Source organism: Sinocyclocheilus grahami, unplaced genomic scaffold (genome assembly GCF_001515645.1).
Source record: "Sinocyclocheilus grahami isolate Dianchi unplaced genomic scaffold, SAMN03320097.WGS_v1.1 scaffold200.1, whole genome shotgun sequence".
NCBI classification, from domain to species: Eukaryota; Metazoa; Chordata; class Actinopteri; order Cypriniformes; family Cyprinidae; genus Sinocyclocheilus; species Sinocyclocheilus grahami.
In genome coordinates this window covers 1082990-1103802 of record NW_015505379.1, presented here as the reverse complement: position 1 = coordinate 1103802, position 20813 = coordinate 1082990, and the positions used below count along the sequence as shown (strand labels likewise).

Below are 20813 nucleotides of genomic sequence, written 5' to 3'. Positions count from 1 at the left end.
TATTTTAATTGTACATTTTTATGATTTAATTAATGATTAACTTTTTGTTAAACTCACAAACCTCCTGCAGTTCCTTCACAAACCCCAGTTTGGAAAACCTTGACGTAATGTAATGTTGAATCCATTTTATGTTGTTAATTTCAATGAATGGAATACATATATTTTATTTTTTATTTTTATATCAATACGGTGCAAGATTTTCTTATTTAAATCAATGTGATAATTGAGTAAGGTCAAAAGTAATCTAAAAGTAATCTGATTATATTACCTGAAATGTGTAATGTAATGGATTATGTTACAAACTACAATTTTTGTCATGTAATTTGGAATCAGTAGCAGATTACAATTTGTATAATCTACCCAGCTCTGATAATAATAAACTAATTCATATCGAAACAACAAAAATGGTTTCTGCAGGTTTTATTGAGATAAATTTACGACTTTTTAAAGGCCTTTTTAAGACCAAGTAAAAAAAAACAATTACAGAATAAATGGAAGGGAACACAATACATCAATGTCCTAAATGTAAGTGTCTATGGAGCAAAAAATTAGTTTTTGAACATTTTAGAAATTTAGCAACACGTTTGTCACGAATCCGGTCCATGAACTTCCGTCTGTTTGCCATCAGAGGTCACCCTTCTCCCATTACATTGACTCTCACACCACACAGACTGTTACACATCACCCTGGACTGCATTTCCCATCAACCATTGCACTGATTACACACACAGCTGAATGCACTGATCACACACACACAGCTGAATCCAATCAGACATGCTACATAAGCCATGGACTTCCTCTCTCTCACTGCCGAGTATTGTCTAGCGTTTTTCACTCTCCAAGTGTTAGCTACTTTACCAAGCCATTCCATGTTTATGTCCTGTTTGGTCTCTAGTATTGTTCTGCATTTTCCACTCTCCTAGTGTTAGCTGCTATACGGAGCCTGTTTATTGTCTTAGTTTTGTCTTTTTCTTAGTTCCTAGTTTAGTCTAGTCTTGCCTTGCCTGTCTTCCCGTGTATATATCGCTGCCTTTGTTTTTGGATTGCCCTGTCGTTTTGCCATTTGGACTGTTTGCCCATGCCTGGACCTTTTCCTGTGTTCCTGGATTTATCCCTGTGGTCTCGCCCTTTTGATTCTGTTTGCCGAGCGTTGACCTTCGCTAGCTAGGATTATTCTTGTGTCTTGCCCGCCATATACCTGTTTGCCATTGTTCGACCGTGCCTGTGTTTCTGACCTCTCTGCTGTAAATAAAGCTTGCACATGGATCCGCACGTCTCGCGTCTCATCAGCCCTGTTACAACGTTCAAGTAAAAAAATACAACTTCCAACAGATTACATTTCCATTACTTTTTAATTTGTGAAAAAATTATTGAGGCTTGAATACCTGTGTTCCCAACCACTAGAGAATATGGAAATAACTTTTACACCCTCCTGAACACACTGCAAACTTTGTTTTTCCTCAGAAATTCTTGTTTTCCAGTGCAAGTGTCTTAATATTCTTAAATCAAGATACATTTACTTGATAAGCAAAATTATATAAGACAAGAAGCCTTGTTTTCTGTGAAACTGATAAAAAAACTAAGTAGATTTATGATTAAAGCAAGAACAAATATCTACCAATAGGCTCATAAAAATCTAATTAGTTCAAAGGGAAAATACATTTTCATACTTCATTGACAGACATATTTTCTCGTTTTAAACTCACTTTGAATGAAGTCTTTTTAAGACCTGCAGAAACCCTCGGAAATATGGCAACCCTTACGAAAAATAAGTTTATTCAAGTGTGCTATTAGTATACTTCTTTTAAACTAAAAATAGTAAAGTATACTTTTAGTCTACTTTTTATGTACTTCTCAGAAATGGGCTTTATGTACTTCTCAGAAATATACTTAAAATGACATTTAAGTATACTCGATTTATACTTAGAAAAAGTCTAAATATATTTGAGCTATACTTGTGTTCCTAGAATCCGTGTTTTCATTGTTTTGCTGTAGAGGGCGTTAGTACACATTCTGTACAGAGTTTCCAAAAAACACAAGTGAAGAAGAAACCGAAACAACAGATGCTTCCACATGTATTCTAACGATCATCAGACATAAAACAGCATCAAATCTATGTAACATTGTGGAATAAAATGTCGACCAATGAAGAGGTAATAATGACATGTATGTATGTGTGTATAATATATGTGTATGTATATATATATATGTGTATATATATATATATATACACACCTTGCTACGTGTACTGCCTTAGGCTAACCGAGACTTGTCATTTGCACTTAAATATTGTTGCTATTTTGTTAGTTTTGACTGCTTTTATTGTCCTCATTTGTAAGTCGCTTTGGATAAAAGCGTCTGCTAAATGACTAAATGTAATGATCGACTTTATCTACGTTTTGATTATCATTCTGAATCCAATTCATAGTCTTTTTTCAGCTTTTTGTTCAAAATGTTGTTTATTTCTTTATTTTTTATTTATGAAACGTATCCTCATTCAAGCGTTTAAAAAAAGAATGCATGAAGCTAGAATAAAATGTTTTTGTTTACAAGCAGATACCCTGTTCTTTCTTTTGGTGTTTTGTATGTTCAGATATTCATATAAGAAAATATATACAAATTAATACCTAAATAAGGACATAGTAGTATACTTCAAGTATGATGTAAAGTTCACTTAAAGAAAACTTACGAGTATACTTGCAGTATAAAACTACTAAACTAGTAGTTTACGACTATACTTCAAAGTGTACTAAAAATGCTACTACAAGTATTTAATTAGAAAACTATCAGTATACCTATAAGTTCACTTTTAGTATAGTTGCAGTACAAACGAAACATTTTGATGTAAACTAGTTGTGTACTCAAAGTTTACTACTGTTATACTTAAAGTATACTTAAAAGTATACTTTTATATACTAGAAAGTGGGCCAATTTAGTCCCAAGGAGTACTGAAATAGTACACTTACAAGTATACTACTAGTACACTGATATTTGTAGACTTACTACATAAAGTATACTTAAAAATATACTTGAACTTTACTTAAGTATACTTACTAAAATAAACTTGAAGTATACTACTTTTTGGTAAGGGAACTGTACCCTGATAGCACACGTACATCATGGAGACGTCTATCAGACGTCTGCATTTACATTTGCAAGACGTACACGAGTGTTTGCTCATCTGCAATACGTCTATCAGATGTCAAATAGACGTTTAGAAAATGTCTTTAAGATGTTTATGATTTAGCATGTAAGTAAAACTGACTGTCAGATGTTTGTACACAGCAGATGCTTTCCAGATGAAGCGATCTTTAACAGACATCTTGCAGACGTACGTGTGCTATCTGGGTAGTGACCTTATAGATTACAGTTCTGTTAACCAAATTGAAATGACCCTTACAACTAAATCGGATGTTTGGCGAAACCGCTACCTCTGCTGGTTGGACGTTGCACACTGCAGTTCACGCATCCTGTGTTTTCACTCATTGTAAGACCAGGAACCAGGCCAACATTACATCAGTATAACAGGCGAGATGTCTCCGTTAATATGACTTAATACAAGAATGCGTCAAAAGGATGCACTCACTTTAAAGTTCATCAAAAGTGTTTTCGTTTTGATCATTATGCCATTCTTTTTTTTCAGTCATGGTCCACAGTCCACACTGAATATTGATTGGGTACTTCGTGTAAAGAGTTAATATTTACGACAGGACAGCATTTTTGATTTCAAACGTCATACAGAAGGGCGTGATAAACCCTACTCTTGTCCGAGATAAAAAATCTCACGTTGCTGGGTAGGGCCTAACACTGGTAATAAATAAGCACAAAATAATGAGCACACAGCCATCGTAAACAAAATACTGTTAAGCAGATTAGTCCCCATTTATCCCGCTGCGTTTACTCGCTTTCCAGAGCCTCCATCCTCGTCTTGGTTTCTGTTCGCAATCTCCTCAGAATCGGAGAATCGGGTGCGCAACAGCAGAGTCTGCGCGCCGTTAACGGTGTGACATTGTGCGAACGGAGAGGAATCAGCAGAGCGCGGAAGAATAATGATCCCGCGCCCGTGAGAATCGGATTGTCTTTGCGCCCAGCAATGAATAAATAAACAGGGCGGTTGGAAAAACCCCGGGCGGATCGGCCAGTCGCGACCACGGGAGACTACGCATGTTAGATCGTTTCATGTCAATTCAAGTGCATGAGAAGACCACCAGCCGCATAGTCGCTTTCAGAATGCAGGCGTGAGAAGAAACGTACTACGGCGGGGGAATTAAAGTGCGACGACGGGCGAGTGAACGGCACCCCCACAACAGTCTTGAGGGCCAGGGAGTGCGCGCGCCTGCAGGGCACCAGCATGTCGAACCGAAAACACCGGGACAACCAGGAGATATGCGCCCGCAAGGTGCGAGAGCTCGCCCAGACGGGAGTGAACAAGCACTGCTTCGAGTGCAACCAACCCGGGGTGACTTACATCGACATCACCGTGGGCTGCTTCGTATGCACGTCATGCTCCGGGATGCTGTGAGTAATAATGCATGTGATTATTACATGTCAAGATTTGTATGCGTATTCTTCAGCAAACTCCGGAAACCATGTGGCTACAATGCGGCGCTGTCCGCGTGAGTTTGAGAGATCTCTAGTTGTGTTTACATTCAAGACAGTCGGTAATTACTACTTTGTCGTTTTCAGGCGTGTCCCGGTCTCGCTTGCGTTACGTATCATTTGGTCCTGATTTCAGGTTCGGCATCAATATAAGCCTGTCTTCTGCATGTCAGCAAAGGAATGGTGTGATTCCACTGAGCGGCACTACTGCAAGGTCTACACGATTTCAGTATGCAACTGCACTTACGAACACTAATAGCTAGCTCTTCACAAGCACGGGAGAGAAAAGAAAAAAAAGAAAGAGAGAGAAAAAGCAGCACGCTTCCTTCACGGTTTTGTCATTTGTGGGTGCAGAAGGTTCTTGTTCACGTTCACAGCCCTGTCACGTCCTGCACTGTTTATCTCGCACGTTTCTCCTGTTTGTATTCAAATACATGACAACCCATTGAACGTTTTCTCCCAATTTCGTGTTTAACCACACAGTTTGTGCTTGCGGTTTGTTTCTGTTTCAGGAGAGGGCTCAACCCACCCCACAGAGTTAAGTCTATTTCCATGACAACCTTCTCCCAACAGGAAGTGGAGTTTTTGCAAAACCATGGGAACGAGGTGAATGACAGGTCTACAAGTACATAAGTGATGCTGGTAACCACTTGCCTTTTATTTTAGAGGTCATACAAGTTGGCAAATTTGTATTGGTGTTGTGCAAAATTATATCCTTCTTGGACCCCAAAGTAAATAAAGTGTTCTCTATTTGGTGCCTGATTAAAAAAAAACACATTATTGCTTGTTAATATATGTCGCATTAATCATTATGTTAATTAATATTTTAAATTCTATATCCTATCATATACCATATTACATAATCAAATACAAATGGTCATAATTATAGATAATTGCTTGGAAAAAATGTCAGAATCAGAATAAAGGGTTACTTTTGAATGAAACTCAATGGGGAAACATTTTTTGCCATCATAATGGTAAAAATTCCTGACCCCTGGACTAAACGGTAAACCCAAAGCTCAAAATAAATATTGCATTGAACTGTTACTCATGCAAAGAAGGCGTTTACATAGGAGACTTAAGTATATACTTAATACTTATATATATATATATATATATATATATATATATATAAATAAAGGTCAGAAAGAGGGTGAGCCATTTTTTGCACAACACTGACTAAAATTAAATGGGAACCTTATGGGGAAATATATATGCAAACATATATAAAGGATATATAGTGCTAAAACGGAATAACAATATAAAAGCCACAAAAAAGTCTCAATTAAATATAAATATAAACACACAAATATAGAACATATTTTGCATAGACATACTGTATATTGTCTCATTTTAACCATGAACAACCTCATATGTAACATACTCTGAATTCTATTAATAGAGAATACCACATGTGTAAGGGATAGACTTGCGTAGTTTATATTTGGCTGTACATGCACAGTGTATGTGCATGTAAAATTACCTAGTCCATCCATGGAAATGAAAGACTAAAAACACTTGATGCCTTCCATCATATAAACTGCAAAACCAGGCTAACTTAGCAGTGCATTGAGCAAATGTTGGATAGCTTGACACCAAGAGCCTCTATTAAGTTTTGTGTTAAATCATCTGTGCTTAAATGGTGTGTGGGCACAGAATAATATATAGATTTTTTTTAGTACTGGGGTTTTCCCATGAGTGTGTGAGCAAATCTGAATGGGGTTCAAGTGCAGACACTGCTCTTTCACTCCCCAACCAACACACACATACTCACATTCACACCCACGATTGGCACTACAGGATTCTTGCTCATTGCTGTTGAAGACAACTCTGAATGCTCAGAGGGTGCATGTGCCGTTGCTTGTATAACACTGGCAAAAAATGCATCTGACTCATTCCTCCTCTTACTGTCAGTAAAGCACTTTGAGTTTAAGAAGGAACAGACAGGCACAGCAAATATCAATGCTAGTGATGACATTGAAGTGAATGATAAATGAAAACTACACAACTAAACCACTACTGATCCATACACAAATCACAAAGCGTAACTGAGCCTGATAAATTGCATCTAAGCTTAATCTATGCTAAAAATGTGTGCATTTGGACTCCTTTTTTTGTAATTTATGTCACTGAGCATCTGGGTCAGAGTCTAATTTGTTGAAGTACCTCTGAAACATCATATTAGAACACATATTAGTTTCCTTGTAATCCAACAAGCAGTAGCTGTTTGACAGATTTACATTAACTATTAATGTTCAGTAATAATAAAGCTTTTAAGTTAATTGCAAACATAACCACAAAGATGCAATATGCTTTATAAATAGTGGTGCGCAGTCTCAATTTTACATTAAAATGATAGCAAACTTCTTTGAGGAAGAACTCTATGCTATATGACGATTAGCATGTAACAGGCTGTATAAACTTTGTAAATGAGGCTTTGAAAGGAGATTAACTGTGTTCTTGGTTTATGGGGTCGTTAGGTTGGAAGGAGGACCTGGCTCTTCACATTTGACCCCAAAACAGATGGCTGTTTTGATGTACGTGACACACGGAAGCTGAAAGAGTTCTTGCAGGACAAATATGAGAGAAAGAAATGGTGAGTGAGAAGAAGTGTGGTCATAAAGGCAGTTTCAGTGTGGATCAAACTGAATGATCAATACATGCCATAAACCAGGGGTGTCCAACCCTGGTCCTGGAGGGCTACCGTCCTGCAGATTTCAGTTCCAACCCTGCTCCAACACACCTGTCTGTAATTATCAAGCAGCCCTGAACACCATGATTAGCTGGTTCAGGTGTGTTTGATTCGGGTTGGAGCTAAAATCTGCAGGATGGTAGCCCTCCAGGACCAGGGTTGGACACCCCTGCCCTAAACCATTCTGCTTTTTCTCCCTGCATTATGTGTAGATGAAAGTCAAAGAATGCAGTACTAAGAAGTGTCTGTTTTTCCAGGCATTTCTCTAAAAGCAAGATTCGCAGGGATGTGAATGAGTCACCATGGGGTCCAGGGGTTCAGGCTGTTCCAGCGCCACACGGACCCGCTCAGAATCAGCCTCCACCTGGACATCCTCTGAACCCCACTGCCCGGCCCACTCGCACGCTGGTGAGGAAGAAATGAGGAAAGCTCAGGAATAAAAAAAAGATTTGAATAGATATAAGAAAATGAGAGAGAAATGACAAAAGAAAAAGTTCAAAAATGTCTTATCAAATTTATTTTGTATATTGGTTTAATCAATTTATTATTATTATTATTATTATTATTATAAATGAGAATCAATTTATTATTATTATTATTATTAGACCAACAGAGCAAAAATGTTGGCCGTTATGTTAATAAAATGTAATTTATTTTCCATTAATAACAATAATAATAATAATAATTATTATTATTATTCTCAATAATTACTACTATTACTATTACTTTAAATATGACAATATTTTGTAATGATCATTTAAATCTGGCCAATTTGCAAATTGTTTGTCATAAATCAACATCTCAGGAAAATGTTATGGGATTTAAAAAAATATATGACTTTCTGTTGCGAAACAGGACATCGCTTTCATACATGTCCACTGTAAAGGACACCAGGACTAAAAGCATGTTTACTATGGATTTTGGGAGACACAACAAGTGAATAGGGAAAGAAATTATATATCAATAATTCCTATTAAATAGACAAAATACACAATGACAATAATATACTCAATGGCCTGAAGAAATATGTGTGTTCATTCAAATAACGTTTTTTCTATGAATTAACTAGAACACAGTCCATTTCTACTCTGCTTTTCCTTGGGACAAGAGTGGGCTATCCTTCTCACATTCCTGGGGGGTCATAAAACCAGTGATATCATGATTAGTTGTCATGGTGACCAGAGCGCCTGGTGTTCAGCAGACATCCTGGCATCCAGTTAATTGAGTGAGGGGACTGTGACGATTTGTTAACCTAATGAATAATTGATTTGTTAAATCAAATTAAAATTAGTGTGTCAGATTGGTCGAGACGCTACAATATTATTATGAAAATCTTGCCAAATATTACTCCCATTATTACACTTCTTTTTTCATTATGGCATGTTGCACCAAAAACATTCATATGCAAATTAGATGCAGTGTATAGATACATTGTATATAATGAGAAAACCTGTTTAAGGCCATTTTACACACACACTGCATAAAGCTAAATGGTATATCAAATCATTCTGTTATATATTTCATAACATAGTTCAGAATCATCTTTATACAAAGTTTGGTGTAAAAATAAAAATTGATTGGTGAATTAAAAATCCCACTGTTTTTGCCTTTTCATGTCTATTCATGTCTTATTAATAAAAAAAGAGTCCTGGTTTCCTCTATAGAGGACATAGCATAACAAATAAATAAAATATAATTTTTCAAAAATCGTATTTTTCCACTTTTTTTCTTATGCTTTAAACAAATGTAATGACATGAACAAAATTCTAAAATCGCAACATTTTTTCTGGTAGTGAATTGAACTGTAAGAGTCAAAGAGGGTTGTGTTTCGAGCTCTCTAAAGCCTGGAATACACTACATGATTTTTGCCCTGATTTTCCGCCGATTTACAGTCTGGAGAAGTTGACGCTAGTTGCCAAAAGTCAGAGCCAGTCCGCAGATTTGAGTTGACAGATTTCATAGAGAATCGCATAGTGTATGATGTTCACATACTCTGATTTTTTAGCTTGAGACTATGATTCTGTCCAGTTGGAGGATATCAAACATGTTTGATATTTTCAGACGATTTTAGAACACATGTTGTTTTCATTTGTCATGCATCTCTTAGCAATAAGGCACATGTTTCTGCATGAGATTGTTGTGATCGGAACAACTTGAAAGTTGGTAGTGAGTGATCCTCAGTGTAGTGTATGATGACCAGTTTTTCTATTGTCACTATTTACAAAGTCGGTAAGTGTATGATGCACAGTGTTTTAAAAGTCTGTTCAGATTTTAAAAGTCATGTAAAGTATTCCAGCCTTAACATGCTTTCATCTCTGATCTGAAAACCAGCCCCAAAATGTGTCACACCGAGGGTGCTGATCTGATTTTTAATACCGAGTGTGTGTATTCCCACAGTCCCAGTCCCAGTCCCAGTCCCAGTTGTCAATATGGGACAGAGCTCCTGCTGTCTCCCCAGCTGATAGCTGTACTGAGGGGTTCACTGCCAGACCAACTCGCTCACAGAGCTTCAGAGATCATCCCATTAAAGGTACAGCCTTCAGACTCTCTTCTTTACCCATCTGCTTTCCTTTCCTCAATCTGTTTTTCTTCCACTTTTCCTGTCCTCTCTTCCCCCTCCTTCTGTCTTGTCTACCTCCCTCTTCTGATTATTAACACAGATGTACTGTACCATGAGTCATCATTAGACTATGATTTATTCTTTCATTTTTATTTAAACGTTTTATTGTCTGTTCCTCTCTCTATCTAAGACACATTGTTAAGTGGTGTGGAGAGACAGAGACCAGGAACGATTTCTTCTGGAATGGGGCACCAGAATCATCCCTCCTCCTTTCCAGCCCTTCCACGTCCTTCAGGTACACAAAGACACACACGTATTGTGTCTATCACATAAAATACATATCTGTGAAGTATAAAATGGGGTTCAAAAGTCCACATCGAAAATCTGGGGTTTCATTTTATTTAAACCTAGAAATAAATATGTTTTTGAAACACTTGAAACAAAAGAGTTTTGTTTTAAATGTTATGACTTAAATTTAAAAGTAAGCTATGATCTAAATTTGAAAATAATATATTTAATATAATTCAGATTAGAGAGTAGTATTTAAAATTCTGCATTATTTATAAGCCACTAATCAATTGTAAGCAAATGTGTGACATTGACTGTGTAAATAATATGAAACAATGAAATTCATGTACATTTTAGAGTTAGACTTTTCATTTAAAGGGGTCATATGATGTTGCTTAAAAGAACATTATTTTGTGTATTTGGTGTAATGAAATGTGTTTATGCGGTTTAAGGTTCAAAAAACACATTATTTTCCACATACTGTACATTATTGTTCCCTTTCAGTCAGTCACATTCTACGTTACGTCAGTCGTGACTGACGAATTGGGATCTCGCCCGAGAGCCCAATCACCTTCGAGTGTTAACTAAACAAGCCAATGACAGTTGACGTGCGTGTTTCGCCACGCGCACCCCGCCCCGCAGCGCGGGTATAAAAGGAGAGCACGTGCAAACGCACATCAGCTTTTCGCTTCGGAGCCGAGCCTTCTACAGGACGAATCTCCACGAGTGTTCTAGAGAAACAGCTGGCGTTGGTGTGACGGCGTATCAGCAGGGGTTGCCATCCAGGCTGCTGAAACCTCGGCGGGCTGCAGCTTCCATTCTGCGGTCTCGCCGCGACCTCCCCTGGGCGCTTCAGTGCTCTCTCTAAAAGAGTGTGTTTCCTTCTAAAAGAGCAATTTCTAAAAGAGCTTCACGAGCGATGGGCATCTTTTTAAAGATGGCTTCCCACCGTGCATTTCTGGATGTGGTCGTTTCCTGCCTCCATCTGATGGTTCCATCTAAGGCTTACAGTGCTGCTGGACAGGCCGCTTCCACCCTGCACGCCATGCGTGCAAGTCCACCAGGCCAAAGCGTTGAAGCAGTTGCACGAGGGTGATGCTGACCCAGGTGTGCTGCAGGAACTGCGACACGGCAACAGACCTCGTGCTTAGGGCGACGAAAGTCACGGCGCGGGCCCTGGGTCAGACGATGTCCACATTGGTGGTCCAGGAGCGCCACCTATGGCTGACCTTGGCGGATATAAGGGAGGCCGACAAGCATCGCTTCCTGGACTCCCCGATCTCCCAGGCCGGCCTATTCGGCGAAGCGGTGGAGGGCTTTGCCCAACAGTTCTCCGCCGCGCAGAAGCAGACGGAGGCGTTTCGACACATCCTACCCCGGCGGTCTGATGCTGTCTGCACCCCACCGCCGGCTGCAGCCTCTCTGTCTGCTTAGACGGGCAACCCAGAGGTGGAGGGACGTGCTCTTCAGGAGATGGTGACTGCACCACTCCTTCCCCCGGAGGAGGGCCGGGTGGAAAATATTATGTTTCCGTTTGTTTTTGTTTTTCTTACCGGGTTTCTGTTACCCCGTTCTGCCGTCAGACCCTCAGCCCGTGGGGAGATCTTACCTTTCTTCAGACAGGGGTGTCCCTTGGGCAAGTGTCCAGGCATGTTGTTGTGTCAACAGATGCCTCTGCCAGGGGCTGGGGTGCCATGTGCAATGGGAATGCAGCTGCGGGGCTCTGGTCGGGGCCCCGACTGCAGTGGCATATCAACTGCCTCGAGTTGCAAGCAGTATGGCTGGCTCTGCGCCGCTTCAAATCGCTGCTACACAACAAGCACGTACTGGTCCGTACGGACAGCACTGCGACCGTTGCGTACATCAACCACCAGGGCGGTCTACGCTCCCGTCGCATGTCGCAACTCGCCCGCCATCTCCTCCTCTGGAGTCAGAAGCATCTGAGGTCACTTCACGCCGTTCACATCCCAGGCGAGCTCAATCGTGCAGCCGACGAGCTCTCACGTCAGCTCAGGTAGACCTATTTGCCTCCCCGGACACGTCCCATTGCCAGTTGTTTTTCTCCCTGGCCGAGGGGACCCTCGGCACGGACGCACTGGCGTGCAGCTGGCCTCGGGGCCTACGCAAATATGCGTTTCCCCCAGTGAGCCTTCTCGCAGAGACACTGTGCAAGGTCAGGGAGGACGAGGAGCAGGTTCTCTTGGTAGCGCCATATTTTCCCAGTCGGACATGGTTCCCCGAACTGATGCTCCTCGCGACAGACCCTCCTTGGCGAATTCCTCTGAGGAGGGATCTCCTTTCTCAGAGAGGGGGCACCCTCTGGCACCCGCGTCCAGACTTGTGGAATCTCCACTTATGGTCCCTGGACGGGACGCGGAGGTTCTAGGTGGGCTACCTCCAGCGGTAGTAAACACCATCGCTTCAGCTAGAGCCCCGTCTACCAGACACGCTTACAGGCTGAAGTGGAACCTGTTCATCGGTTGGTGCTCTTCCCGCCGGGAAGACCCCCGTAGATACCCGATCGCAGTCGTGCTTCTGCCCCAGCTGGTGTGGGGGGACTTGCCGGCTTCCGCAGGGCAACCACATGTGACGACCCCGAGCTGGACTCCGCTTCGCCACGGCAACAACAATACTACAGCGAGAATAAAAGTTGCACCTTCTTTCTTTGCGTGAACATTTGGGCGGCGTTATGCAAATCTTCCCACATCATGACGTAGACATGTGGGGGCGTGTTAGAACGAGCCATTTTAGGTAGGCGTGGTTGACTCTTAACTTTTATAAAGAATATCTCTTTGGATTTGAGACTTTAGTCTTTGCAACTTTACAGATCTTCTTTATGCACCAAGAGCTTGTAACACTCCAAAGAGAAAGGAAAAATTTTAATCGTATCATATGACCCCTTTAAAAATTACATTGAAGTGCATTGAAACATTATATTAAATTAGAAGCATTTTAATCTGCTGTCTCAAAATTATGGATCCCACTGTATATCTACATTTCTGTAGTGTTTAAAAATTCATTGCCCATCAATACTTTCTTCAATATTGAGCCATAACAGTTTCATTTGATCTAATCTTCCTTCCCTTATCCTTTATTTCACAGCAAGTAGCACTTTCAAAAACAGCTTTACTTTAGGTAAGTCGCTTAAACTTTATATGTGATTATGAGTGATTGTGCAATGCAGACACTTCAGCTATACCTCAGACCATCTGGCTGCAATGCTGAGTGAGCCAGCCATGACAAGCAAAGAAAAAAAAAAGAAATTGCATTCATTTGTGTGCATATATAATCTTTGTGAATATGTGAGCATATCATAGAGAAAGAAACAGAAAGAGGCAGAGGAAAAGTTTGCAGCTGAATTGAGCCCCCATGGAATAATGCTGTTAACAATAAACCAGTGGAAAGACTATGGTTTAGATCAAGATCAGATGACCATGCTAGTCTCAGAGTAAGATAAATACAGACTATTCAGGATTTCAGCAGTTTGTGGCCACAGTATTATATAAGCCAGTAAAGTGAAACAAGCTACTTAGCTCGTCACCCAGTTCAGCCAAGCTTCAGAGATGTTTCTCACTGTACTGACCTCAGACAGATTTTCTAAATACCAGCAGTGCCATGCTAAAGTCACAGAATGATATTGAATGTGTCCTGGCTGCACCTGCTCCAGCCAGCTACTTCAAAGCCCTACATTACAGCTCTGCCAGGTCAAGGAGAGACCTGCTCTTTGATAATGAAAAAGGCACAGGCTTTAAAGTAAAGGTATATTTAGAAAATAGCCCAGACCAGCGCCTGATTTGTCTCACGTCTGTTCTCACAAATAACCTGTTGATGTGGAAGAATGTGTAGAATTATTTGTAGAATATACTGGAATATTAATGTTATACTAGGATGTGTTTGAATCATCTTATATATTAAACTTCAGCACATAATGCTTTCATGCTATGGACATGTATGATCATCACAACTTGTGCAGCTTGTTGAGGAGAGGGGTGCAGTTACTTTAACGAAGTGGTCGGACATATGATTTTTGCCTCACAGGCAATAAATACAGACAGAAAAAGCCTATCAACTAACATCAAAGGACTGTCATGAGCCACATCTAGAGACTAGAATATCATAGAAACTCAGGGGTGAGACCTTTTGACTTGGGCCAGTTAGCAACTACCTAGCAACCACCCAGAATACCTTAACAACCACTGAACGATGCTTCTAGAACAAGCATAGTAACCGCATAGCAACAGCTTGGCATCACTCTAGCATTGTGTCAGTAAGTTTTGCATGGGCATTTGAACGTTCAAATATAGTATAGAATTGCATGGGTGTCTGAAATTTTCCTTTGAATCTGAACATGTGTATGTTTAAGATTTAGACACTTTTCAGAATGTATGGGGAAAAAATGTAGATGTTACATTCTTAAATCTTAAAACCTAACGCATTAAGGTAAAATATTTTTCATACATTTCAAACAGTGTCTTACTAATTTAGTATTTATTAACATGTAGAATGAGCTTTTATTATATTTTAGATTGTTATTTTAATTTTAGTTTACATTTTAGTAATTTTGATATGTTGTTTTAGGATTTTTATTAGTTTTTTTAAGGTTTAATTTATTTTTATTTCAGTTTTAGCTTTAGTAATTGTAGTGATTTAACTTGAACTTATTTCAATTAGTTGCCACGGCAACATTTCTAATTTCCGTTTAAGGGTTTCATATAATATTTATATTTTATTTCAGCTTTATTTCAGTTCATGAAAATAGCTTTAGTAGCTTTAGTTTACAAAAGCAGCACTAACTGCAAAATAATTTTGAATATCATCACTGATAGATTTTCTGATTGGTACAGGTCGCACTCTGTCAACTGGGGGTGGAGCTCCATTTAGAGCTTTTCCTAAATCACTGAGTTTGGATTTTGGGGGTCTAAGCCACGCCCACAACACTCTAAGTTCTGCTGCTCCACCCCCTGTCACTCAGGATAAGTATGAAGCCTTATCACAGCTTGATAAAGTGTTGTCAGACAACACACCTGTCACAGGTAAGAAATAATGTTATGGATATTATCTGTGCCTTTTTCTTTATAACATTATTACGCCTATCTCAGTATATCAAATAATGTAAAACTTTTTGTTGCTACACACAGTATGTAGATTTGTCAGGCTCTTTTACTCTTTTGTAGCCATTACAACAGCTCCATCTGAAGGACCCCCTCAGTATAGCACCCTCTTTAGTAACCGACTGTCCTCCAGTTCCACCCCTGCAAGGTAAAACTTTAATTAAAATAGAAGTTATTACACATAAACCAAAACTAAATAGAAAAACAATATCTCCCCACCCACATTAAAATATTTGTTAATGGCATTTCTGTGAACTAGTGTATTGTCTTTTCCTTAGTTTCCCTCACTCTATTTTTCTCTCTTTTGCAGCTCTCCAGGTGTTCCAGAGGCCACCTCTGGATCTCAGACATTTGCATGTGAGCAATTCAGAGAAGTATTCCGTATTTCATCTAGTTAGCCAGTCCAGAACTGATTCTGATGTACAGTAGGCATTGCCTTTCAGGTTTCAACTTTAACTTAGTCTTTAAAGCAGTTATTTTTGTGTAAACAAGTTATATTAGATTGAACTATATAGATACCGAATTATCCCATTTCCCAGAGATTTTCTAAACAGAACCATAGCTTGGGGGTGACACTCAACATTTGGATGATCTTATAGCAAAAAGTCTCTGAGATGGAAACATCTGCAAGTTCACAATAATTAAGTCAAAACAGGGATTGGATCCAAAGTACAACTTGTGCTAATGAGAGACCTTCTGCAGTGTGCGACACATAACCACACTTTTTTCTCTCTCTGTTCCAGATTTTCCAAACCCGTTCAATTCTACAGCCAGTTGCACCCAGCCTGTTCTGTCTCCTAGTAACCCCTTCAAAAGCACAGCCTCAGGTAAGGGATGTGCACCCATGTCCACTTAATTTTTGGCTTTTGGAAAACAGGAAGACTGTAATTCAGTACAATGCAGATTTTTGAAGTGTGATGTTATCAGCACTTTTGGAAACAAATCAGAGCTAGGATCAGTTTTTTTACCTTTACTATATCAATAAAATGTGTTTATGGACTGAGGTTATCTTAGAAACTGACTGTAAAGAAATGCATGCAACCCCTATAGTTTCTTGACTACAGATTAACCAAGCCTTCGTTTTAGCAGTGACATATGTGGACATTTCCCACTGAAAGGTCTATGCAGGTCTGATTGTGGGACACAAGCCCATGGTTATGTCTTGTGAAGGATACATTTTTACAGTGCTATAAATCTGACAGTGTCCTTGGCTTAAAAGGAACTTAATCCATAAAGCAATGGATCTTATAATTGGATATGCTGGTGTTCCCGTACGGAACTATTGTGAGACCTTACTTCTAATAAATCAAATAAAATGCTTACTCCCACAAATGCTGTAAACCTAGTGGTAGATCTCAAAGCCAACACAAACAGTGATGTCACCTGGTGAAATTCCAATGCAAAGAGAGTGGTTTGTTGGATTTATTGTTGGCTGAATTCCAAGTGTTAAATAATGCACTTTGTTTTTAGCAGTCAGCACATTTATCATGATGTCCTGAACGCTGAGTTCAACACTCTTTTCAAACATGCAAACTGTCTTTTATGTCCAGATTAAAACACAACACTATCTATATATTGTCTGACTGCATGTCTGCTGATCTACACATACATATAGACATAAATACAACAGACAGACGGATGGACGGATAAATAGACAGATAGACTGATTGTTCAATCAGATGTCAGACAGACGGATGGATGGATAGATAGAAATATATTCATGTTTGTTGTGTTTAAACGCAATGTTCAGGACATCATGGCTTTCTGCTTGACAGATGATGCCTCCTCCTCAGCCGTCTTTCCTCAGTCTGTCTCTTTTCCTGCACCTGCCACCCAAAGTGCTTTTTCACACCAACAGTCTAGTAACCAGGAAGCAAACGGTAAGTATAGCAAGCTTAAGTCTTTAAATCGCCTTAATGGCAGTGAAACTCTTGTTCTTAAAATAGTCCATTAACGAAATTAGTCCATAAGAATCAGTCAGGAATTAGCGCTTAAGAAGAGACACTGCAGAGTGAAAACTCAAGATGACCACAGAGAGAGGCTGTTTCATTGACCTGAACTGAAATGTTTGCTATTTTTATCCTGTTGGTTTTTGTTTGTAGGTTTCAACTCATTTCCTGCCCCCGAGTCTGTACCTAAAGTCCCACGACCAATGTCTGTCAACCCTTTTACTGTAAGCATGATTCTCTTTCTGGACTAAGAGTCATTAAAAGGGGTGTAGTAAATAACCATGTTCCTCTACAATATCGTAAATCACTTACAGACTGTAGTTTGAACTAAATGACAGACTATTACCTTGTACCGTGCTGGGTAGTAACTGATTTTATGTAATCTTCTGGTTCATAATTAGATTCCAAAAATTAAATACTTGTAATTAGATTACATTACATTCATCAGGTGGAAGAAAGGAAGATTGAGAGGCCATACGGCATAAATAAATGAAATATTTTGTCTTTTTTAGTAAGTGTTTTGATTGTTTTTATTTTAAAAGGATTTATTTATTTTACAATTTTTAAGATTTAAAGGAATAGTTCACCCAAAAATGAAAATTAGCTGAAAATGTACTCATGCTCAGGCCATCCAAGATGTAGATGAGTTTGTTTCTTCATCAGATTTGGAGAAATTCAGCATTCCATCACTTGCTTAACAGTGGATCCTCTGCAGTGAATGGGTGCCGTCAGAATAAGAGTCCAAACAGCTGATAAAAACATCACAATAATCCACATCCAGTTCATCAATTAACATCTTGTGAAACAAAATGTTGCATGTTTGTAATAAACAAATCCACTATTAAGACATTTTTAACTTCAAACGTCCATTTTAGCTTCTCTAATATTTTCTTTCTCCAATGAAAAAGTTGTCTCACCTGAATCAGGAGAGAAATGTTCATAGATCAAGCAGTGTTTACAAGCAAAAAGTTCAAAACATTTCTAAACAAATATGTGTGGATTTTGATGTGAGAGGAAAACAGGGGATGGACTTTTTGACTGGAGGAATCGTTATTTTGGATTATTAACTCGTATTTTAGCCAGAAGTGATGGTTTAAAGTTAAAAACATTTTAATGGTGGATTTGTTTGTCCCAAACACACAGCTTTTCACTTTATAAGATGTTAACTGATGGACTGGAGTTGTGTTGATTACTTGTGGATTATTGTGATGTATGTCAGCTGTTTGAACCGTCATTTTGACGGCACCCATTCACTGCAGGGGAACCGTTGATGAGCAATTTCTCCAAATGTGTTCCAATGAATCTCATCCACATCTTGGATGGCCTGAGAATGAGTACATTTTCAGCAAATTTTCATTTTTGGGTGAACTGTTCTTTTAATTATTAGCTTTTTATTGATTTACGAACCTTCTGCAGTTCCTTCACAAACTCTAGTTTGGGAAACCCTGCCGTCATGTGGTGTTTAATGCACTCCATGTTGTTGATTACAAAGTATGGAATACATTTTCTTTCTCTTTGTAATTTTCTATCAACTTGATACAAGATTATCTTGTTCAAATCAATGTGATGCAATGTAATAGATTAATAGAAAATTGAAATGATGTCATTTGTATTCAGTAATGGACTACAATTTTAAGTAATCTGGTCTTAGATTTCTATAAGCACACAACGTTTTTCAGTATGTGTGTGTGAGGGGTTAAGCGCGTTTCTATGACTTCTCTTAGGGGAATGTTTACCCGAGCAGAGGAGCATCACTGAACCCTTTCATCTGAACCACCTCGGCCATGGAGAAAGAGGAGAGCGAGTGGAGCTTGTTTACTTTACCATACCTACAGAAAACACCCAACACTTTTGTGTGCATCTTCATGTATGTTTAAAGGTGTGTGCGTTTGTTAACAGATATTGTACATGTAACTATTTGTACATGCTTTGTTGTATGTGTGGATGCGAGTGTGTTTGTACGTGACCTTTTGTACCAGATGCTATAAATTAAGCTTTGAGTGTGTGTGTGTGTTTGTGTACATTTGCATGGGTTTTGCCTAATATCAGAGGAATTTTTCTGATAATAGGAGAACTTCAGATGAAAGGTGCTTATGGGAGCCATTCACTCACAAACACACACACAAGCTGCTGCTTTGACCTTTCCACACATTAGAACTTCTCGTGCCAATATCACTCTAACCTGAGTGCCCACTTACTTCACTCAAACACTGAGGTCGACACATTATAATAAAATAGTAGCAATTCAAGCTTCAGATCATCTCAGTAATGCATTTCTCCTCAGTGGCGATTTGGTTTATTTGATTCAGATGCATGTTTTAAAAAACGGCATAAACAAAACAGGCATTTCCATCACTTTTCTGTCTGTGTATGTATGCCGGGCTTGTTTCTATTTATTTTGACATTGACGTTTCATTTCAAACGTTAATAAGTATTTGTGTGTGCATTGTTGAACTGCATGCGCTTCTCAAGCTGAGCAGGAAGCTGCTGAATGTACTGCAGTTTCAGTTATTATGAGGGAAAAAAACATTTTTTGTATGGACCAAAAATTGTCTAATATCGTCAGGTTTTCTGTATAATGTAGAGATGACTTCTTTTGCAAAAGGATTCATATAGAATGTCTTTGTATCCAGATGTATCCATATGCATAAAGCTGTCCATAACTGTTGTGTCATATGGTTTATGTGATGCAAATCAAACTGAATTGGCTGCTTTTGGAATTTCATGCAATATCTTTTTACGACAGCATCATTTATATTTTTCTGTGAAGATCATTATTGCATTTTGAATGTATTTGCACTCTATGAAAATTAGGGCTTTCAACTGAAAATTAAAATGAAAAGTATAAATTTCACCTCGCACTTGACCTAGTCTCATTTTTATGATCGGGTGTTTGCGGTTCAATAAAGTTATAGTTGAAATAGCCATGCCCATTTATATATGTACTTCTAAGTATTACTTTGGCGAACCACTGCATCTTCTAAAAATGCACACATCGCCATATATATTAATATAATTTTTATTTAATTTTGTCCACGTTGTCAAATACTCAGCTGCAATGGACCAATTAGTTCACTAGGGGTCGCAAGTAATCTGATTTGAATACGAGTAAACGAGTATTCAAAGTATTTCATAAAGAATTTGAAGATTTCATTTGTTTATTTTTTTCTTTTCTTTATTTTTATTTATAATGTACATCTGCATTACTGACTTATTCATACTGTACAGCCAAACCCTTTTTTTCTCCTCACGGAAAGTAAAACCAAAAATGTTTGGCATCTTCTGAATGTATTAAAGGATGATACAACAGAATTAAGTCTGCCTTATTTTGAAGTCTTTTGCTCATTGTTCTCCTCCTACTGTCACTCCTACTATTGATCTGCAATAAATTAAGAGATTTATGACGACAAGTGTAACGATGAACATTTATTACTTCAAACAAGTGTGTTTTTTATGTAGGCTAGCTACTTAAAAAATAGTAAATAATCCAACAGTGATTAGTAGGCAATCTACAGTACAGTTTTTTTCAGTTGCACTACTATTCAATGGAAATAAACACTAGTTGGTACTAGTACTTATTGTTTTGCTTTAAAAAAAATCACCATTGAATTAAA

At 38.7% G+C, this 20813-nt stretch overlaps 1 protein-coding gene across 2 annotated transcripts; it reads left to right on the top strand.

Annotated features, from left to right (window-relative positions):
- The first annotated feature begins 3791 nt into the window (after window positions 1-3791).
- On the top strand, window positions 3792-20445 carry LOC107595302 (arf-GAP domain and FG repeat-containing protein 1-like). Of its 2 annotated transcripts, none has more exons than XM_016285660.1 (14): window positions 3792-4518; window positions 5112-5205; window positions 7080-7195; window positions 7549-7699; window positions 9695-9821; window positions 10042-10146; window positions 13242-13274; window positions 14984-15172; window positions 15314-15398; window positions 15561-15607; window positions 15994-16077; window positions 17026-17130; window positions 17353-17423; window positions 18924-20445. In XM_016285660.1, the coding sequence occupies exons 1-14, from the start codon at window positions 4352-4354 to the stop codon at window positions 18969-18971; spliced, it is 1422 nt and encodes a 473-aa protein (XP_016141146.1). In that variant the 5' UTR covers window positions 3792-4351; the 3' UTR covers window positions 18972-20445. The 2 variants fall into 2 exon arrangements, with proteins under 2 accessions (XP_016141146.1, XP_016141145.1); XM_016285659.1 differs by having other exon boundaries at window positions 9689-9821.
- The last annotated feature ends 368 nt before the right edge of the window (window positions 20446-20813 follow it).